This window comes from Lipotes vexillifer, unplaced genomic scaffold (genome assembly GCF_000442215.2).
Source record: "Lipotes vexillifer unplaced genomic scaffold, Lipotes_vexillifer_v1.1 scaffold624, whole genome shotgun sequence".
In the NCBI taxonomy this organism is placed as follows: Eukaryota; Metazoa; Chordata; class Mammalia; order Artiodactyla; family Lipotidae; genus Lipotes; species Lipotes vexillifer.
This window is the reverse complement of record NW_006771007.1, coordinates 753,846-760,441: the sequence shown is the minus strand read 5'-3', so window position 1 is coordinate 760,441 and position 6,596 is coordinate 753,846. Positions and strand designations below refer to the sequence as shown.

The 6,596-nt window shown below is 43.7% G+C and overlaps 1 protein-coding gene across 2 annotated transcripts in view; it reads right to left on the bottom strand.

Moving 5' to 3' along the window:
* PHF8 (PHD finger protein 8) overlaps positions 1-6,596 on the bottom strand; it is an 87,124-nt gene that overhangs the window by 41,313 nt on the left and 39,215 nt on the right. Inside the window, exons 11-13 of one of the 2 annotated variants that reach the window (XM_007446480.1) lie at positions 4,473-4,562; positions 2,477-2,779; positions 1,610-1,713 (exon numbers count right to left, since the gene is read on the bottom strand). In XM_007446480.1, coding sequence (XP_007446542.1) covers positions 1,610-1,713; positions 2,477-2,779; positions 4,473-4,562 — 497 coding nt within the window. The remainder of the gene's footprint in view (positions 1-1,609; positions 1,714-2,476; positions 2,780-4,472; positions 4,563-6,596) is intronic. The other variant, XM_007446479.1, reaches the window with a different exon arrangement.

Below are 6,596 nucleotides of genomic sequence, written 5' to 3'. Positions count from 1 at the left end.
CCCTACACGTTTGAGGGTTTCTGATGACCTACTTAGGTTCTGGCCATACTCACAACCATCATCATCACCACCACCACCATCACCTTTCATCTTCAACTTCATCATCATATTCATAAGTGACCATTTATTAAGCATTTACTATGTGCCAGAACCTGTGACAGGCACTTTACATGCATTACTTCATTTAGTCCTCCAACAACCCTAAGATAAGTTTTATCTACAGAATAGATAAAATGAGGATAGAGAGGTGCAGATACGTTAATTAGCTTGTCAAGGTCACACAGCAAATACGTGACAGAGCAGGGATTCAAATTCGGGATTGTCTGATTCCCAAGTTGGAGCTTTTTGCCAAGATGTGCTTTTATTTTATTCTTTTAGAAAACATTCTGTTAAAAATTATTTTAGGGCTTCCCTGGTGGCGCAGCTGCTGAGAGTCCGCCTGCCGATGCAGGGGACACGGGTTTGTGCCCTGGTCCGGGAAGATCCCACATGCCGCGGAGCGGCTGGGCCCGTGAGCCACGGCCGCTGAGCCTGCGCGTCCGGAGCCTGTGCTCCGCAACGGGAGAGGCCACAACAGTGAGAGGCCCGTGTACCGGAAAAAAAAAAATTATTTTAAGAAAAGTAATATGTGCTCACTGTATAAAATTCAAATGCTTCTGAAGTGAAAATTTCCTCTCTTGCTTCCCCTATTCTACTTTCCGGAGATAACTACTGTTACAAGTTTGGTGTGACAAGTATAAAGTATGTGACAAATATATTTATTTGCATGAATGTGTATAAACATCTCTGGAAGGAAATCGTTGACACTGGTTTTCCATGTGGAGGGGAACTGGGGATCAGAGAGGAGTGGGAGCAAAATTTTTCACTATGTATTCTTTCACACTTTTTGAATTTTAAACCACATAAATTTTAAACCTCTTCAAAAAGGTTAAAGGAAAGGTCTGTATGTTGCTTTTTTACACACCCACACATATGTGCATACGTGCTTTTTTAAAAAATTAAAATGAACTATTCCTATATATTATCTTGCAACCTGATTTTTTCACTTAAAATATATCTTGGAAATCTTTTCACGTCAATAGATAGTAAACTCATTCTTTTTAAGTTACACAGCATTCTATTCCATAGATGTAGCATAATTTATTTATCCAACCTTTATTGATGAACGTTTCCAATTGCTTACTATTACAATGATACAGTGACTACTAAATATTTCTCTTTACACACCTGTGCAAATATTTCTGCAAAATAAGTTCCTAAAAACTGAATTGCAAAAGGTATATAAAAAAACTAATGCTCTTAACCAGTATGCTGTACTACCTCCTATTCCCACCAACAGTTCTGATCCACTGACTTGCTGAAATTTCTAGAACTTATATAAGATTTTTCTCAGGATTGCCAATTAGTTCAAGACCTCTCCCCCTTCCCACCCCCAACACTACCATGGTTCTCTGTACTAAGGAATGTTATCTGATAATATCTGGTTATTTCCCCAAGCATAGTCCCTCCCTCACCCATGTCCCAGCCCCAGGTCCCAATTCCATGCTTTTTCTTAGTGGCATATTGCCACCAACAATCCCAGCATCTCTGCTTCTTCTCCCCACCTCACCTGCCATTAGACATCAACAGGGCCAGCGGGCCTTCATTCCCATCAAGGTCCAAGTCTGGCGAGTCATCATCTGAGTCATTCAAGCAGGTACCAGTGATGTTGAACTGTAGGAGGAGGAGGCTCAGTTGTCACCTGTCTGGAACTCCCATGTGAATCAGAATGACCAGTTCCCTCTGGTTTCACTGGTTGAGTTCACTGTCAAAACCACCTGAACCAAGGCCTTCTGCTATGCTGTCCCCCCACCCCCAACCCAAATGATCACAGGAGCAGAAGGCTGAGAATGTATGGCTGGCTCAGGGGAAACCTATCAATCTTGCAAAACATGTTCCCTAAAAAGAGGTGGAGTATCTTCACATGCCTATGGAGGGCACCACAATCTTGAAGCAAGGTGGAGCCCTGGAGGTGGGCTTTTCTCAAGAACCTGTTCAAGACTCCAACCTGCCACTCGTATACCATGCTCTCAAATGTCATTCCCATCCCAGCATTTCAAGATTCATCTTAAGTGTCATGTCTACTGAGAAGAGCTCCTGACCATCGCCCCTACCCAGATAGAATCATCCCCTCCCGTGTCTCAGGGTCCCACACATACCCTTGATCGTGGCATCCACAACACTTCATTGCACTCATTTCTTTTTATGCCTATCTTTCTCACTAGCCTGTCAGCCTCTTGAGGGTTATGTCCACAGCACCTATCACAGTGCCCAGCATAGACAAGATCTCAATAAATGCCTGTTAAATGAGTGGGACTGGTAGCCAAACACCAGGGGCCCTAAGGGAGGTGGGAGGACAGGAGAGCCTATCCTTTTTATACCCTGCTCTTCCAAGGGACCCAAAAGGGTTGGGCTGAACCCAAGGGCCAGCACCCACCTTTGCTTTCTGGGAACAGCCTGTCTTCAGTGCCTGATGACTGTATGTGTCCATGAGATTATAGCTCAATTGGCCAGCAGGCCCCAAGGCTGAGCTCTCCTTGCCCTTTCGCTCTGCCTTCTTGAAGAATTCCTTGGGCTTCAGGCCTTTCTTCTTTGAACCACTTTTGGAGGGCAGTGACAGCCTGGACATGGATACTGAAGTGGAATGGGCTGGCCTGGTTAAGGGAATGGAGCCGGCTGGGAAGATCCTCTGCAGCCCAAAGATATTGCTTGTCTTCCCAACGTTCTGTTGGAAGATATCCTACAAGAGTATTAGTACATGAGGGGGTTAGAGCTTACTCAAGGGTTCACTCTGCACTAAGAGCAGAGGTCTGTTCATGGCACTGGTGGTACTGCCATGAAGGGGCTTAAAGATGCTCCACATATGCACTTATGCACACCCTAGTTTTGGCACAATAAGTCATCAAGAATTTACTGGGTGGCATTTCTTTACCTAGCCATTGACGAGTAAGGAGAAGACGAGCAGAGGAAAAGCTCAGCACTACTGTCAAAACCGGAGAGGAAAAGACTCCAAGCGCAGCTGACATGAGACAGAAAATAATTGAGTATTAAAATGTGTGGTTCCAACTCTAAGGACCACAGGATTTGAGAGCAGGAGAGAGGTTCTAGTCCTAATTCTGCTACTAGCCTCCCACCTTCATCTTATTCATAGCAGTTATGCTTTGATTGGTTGTATATATTGAGCTTCCACATTAAGATTTCATTTGAAAAAAAGGATTTCATTGCTTCAAAACATTTGAAAGCCAATGAAAAAGATATGATCCATCTCTTAAGTCCTCTTCCAACCAGCCCAAAGTTCTGTGTATATAAAACTGGTTTAAGTGGGAAGAGCCAGAGAAAAGGTAGGCCTAAAACCCTGAAGGATTCTGACAGATGGAAGTGGTGGAAAATGAGGTAGGAGGTGGACAGTGTAAGCTATGGTATAGGCAGTGAAACATGCTGCAAGAGGTGAGGCTAGAACCCCAACTTCCCAGTAGCTCACTCTGACCACCCTTCAGCACAGATTTAGTGCCTATATTCTGGGCACTAAATGGAACCTTACAGCTTCTGAGCTAAAGGAAAGTTGAAACTTCCTCAAGTCCAATTCTCCTCTGGTGCCTTTGCTACTTCACCAGCCCACACTGAGTTCTCTCTTTGCTGCAGTCTATTAATAACAATGGCTCACATTTATTGAGTACTTACTCTGCCAGGCACTGTGCGAGGGGCTCTATATACATTAGCTCTTAATCATAACAAAACTCTGAAAAGGTGGTGTTATCCCCACTTTACAGATAAGGATACTGAGGCTCTGAAGGCTTGCAAATGACAGAGCAGGAACCAGAACCCAAGTTTCTCTGAGTCTCTTACCACTGCACCTTACTGTCTCGTGGTATATGCCACCTGTTGAAACATGGCTTTGTAATCATCTTCAACCCAGGAGAACTGTCATTTTGTAGAATGTAGAGACTGAGTCAAAATATTAATAACAACAACTACTACTACTACTATGACCTCTGCTACCCACGACCACCATGACCCACCAGCAGAATTTACTGAGCACCTACTGTGTGCCAAGCCCTATACTTAGTGCTCAACCTGTATTATCTTACTCAATCCTCTTAATAATCCCTCAGTAGTTATTAGTTATCCCCACTTTAGACATGAGGAAACTGAGGCTCAGACAGGTTAACTTTGCCCAGATTCCTCTACTAGATTGTGAGGTCTTTGTGGGCAGGCACTGTATTATTTATGTATCCTAAGCACCTAGACCAACATGTGGCACACTTGAGGCACATAATAATTATCTGAATGAATGAATAAATGAATAAATGAATAGGGTCCTTGGTGGGGTCTTCCCAATCCTTCCCCTGAGCTCTCATGCCAACTGCAAAAGCCTGACCTGCCACGAGCCTTGAGCCCTTCCCAAACGCCTCCCCTGCTCCCATGCTTCTTACTTCCACCAGGCGAATCTCCCTAGCCAGATCTTTAATGAGCTGTACGGTCCGCACTGTCTCCGGGATCTCATCCTCATGGTCTGGCAGAGCCTGTCAAACAAAAGGCATGAGGAATAGATCCACACATAAATGAAGTGATTTTCAACAAAGTTACCAAGGCAATTCAATGGAGAAAGGGTAGTCTCTTTAACAAATGGTACTAGACTGATCAGATATCCATATGCAAAAAAAGAACTTCATTCCACATCTTGCACCAGACACACACACAGACTCAAAATGGACCACAGACCTAAATGTCAAATCTAAAACTATAAACCTTTTAGAAAGAAACAGAGGAGAAAATCATTGGGACCTTGGGTTAGGCAAAGATTTCTTAGGACATAAAAAGTATGAACCATAAAAGAAAAAACTGATAAATTAGACTTATTAAAAAATAAAAACTTCTCTTAGAAAAACACTGTTAAGACAAACCACTGACTGGGAGGAAATATTTGCAAAACATATACCTGATAAAATAAAGGACAGTGTCAAGAGGTGTGAGGAACTTAGTTGTGCCTTGAACCACACCCCTCAGAAAATCAAGAACCTCAGCAAGATCCCTGGGGACAGCCTCTCCACTTGTGAGGACAGAACTCAATGTTGAGCAGCTACAAGCCCACAGCTAGCCCAACAGCAACCCAGGGAGAGACCTGTTGATTGTCTCTCTTTTAATTCATTTGCAATCTTATTTATCAATACATCTCTATGTAGACAGACAGCTCAAACTTTTCCTCTGTGACTTCTTCCACCAGTTTTGACTTGAATTCTGTATCCAGAGGACTGATAAAAATTCCTCAGCATTTCCTCCTTGCTTCCCATGGTTTGATTCCTTTAACTCTTTTAATCCATCTGGAATTTATTTTGGTGGCTGGGCAGTGATGGGGGCTGAGAACCCATGTGACCCAGCTGGATAACTTTGACAGCTCCCTCCTCCCAGCCCAGGGGCTCTGGAAGGGTGAAGGAGCAACTGCTTCTCTTTACAAAAGAGAAGTTGTCTGCACTTCACAAAAGACTTCTCCCATGAGTGTGGCTCCTCAGTTCTGTGTCCTACTCTCTTCCAGCTCCCTTTGGTCACACTGTTGGGGCCATCCTTTGGTCCCTGAGGCCATCCTGGCTCAGGACATGAGTGCTTAGGACCTACCCACCTCCCTCCCTTTTGGTGTTCCTGGGACAGAGTCACTCTGAAGTTCACTTCGTGGGAGGGTCAGGTGTGGATGCAGAGTCAGAGATGAAACCCAAGGTAGCCACACCTGAGGGATGTGGCAAAACAGAATCGAAGGCTAAGGCCCAGGTGCAGTTGAGTCCAGGGAGCAAAAGAAGGCCCAAAACATGAAGTCCAAGGATATCTGGGGAGAAGGCTGTCAACAGGAAATGGGGAGATTGTGCACATTTAAGCCTGCAGTGGCTGAAAAGTCTCCTCAGGCTACTGTATGCAGGGGAAGGAATCTACAAAGAGTATCAGAAGCATAAAAGAATATATTGATATTTCCTTTTTTTGCATTTCTTAAAACTGGTTTTTAAATAAATTCAACATTTTGAGTAGGTAATCCATTCACGTAGTTCAAAAATCAAACAATATAGAAAGATATATATTGAAAAGCCTCAGTATATATCTGACCCTGCCATCAGCTCACCTAGCCCACCCCAACAGGTAACCACTTTTATTAGTTTCTTCTGCATCCCTCCAGATTGTGTCTTCAGTCAAATACAAGCACATACAAATATAATTCTTCTTTTCCCCCCTTTTACACATAAGGTAGCACACTATACACACATTTCTACACTTTTACATGATAAATTCTGGAGATCTTTCCAAATCAGTACATAGAGAGCTTTCTTAATCTCTTTTATAGCTGTTTAGTATTCAATTGGATAGATGGATATTGGTATATTCCTAAAAAGCCATTTTGGCAGTATGCATCAAGAGTCTCACATTTTTGGACTCCCCTGGTAGTGCAGTATTTAAGAATCTGCCTGCCAGTTCAGGGGACAGAAAGAGGTTCGAGCCCTGGTCTGGGAAGATCCCACATGCCGCGGAGCAACTAAGCCCACGAGCCACAACTACTGAAGCCCGCGCACCGCAAC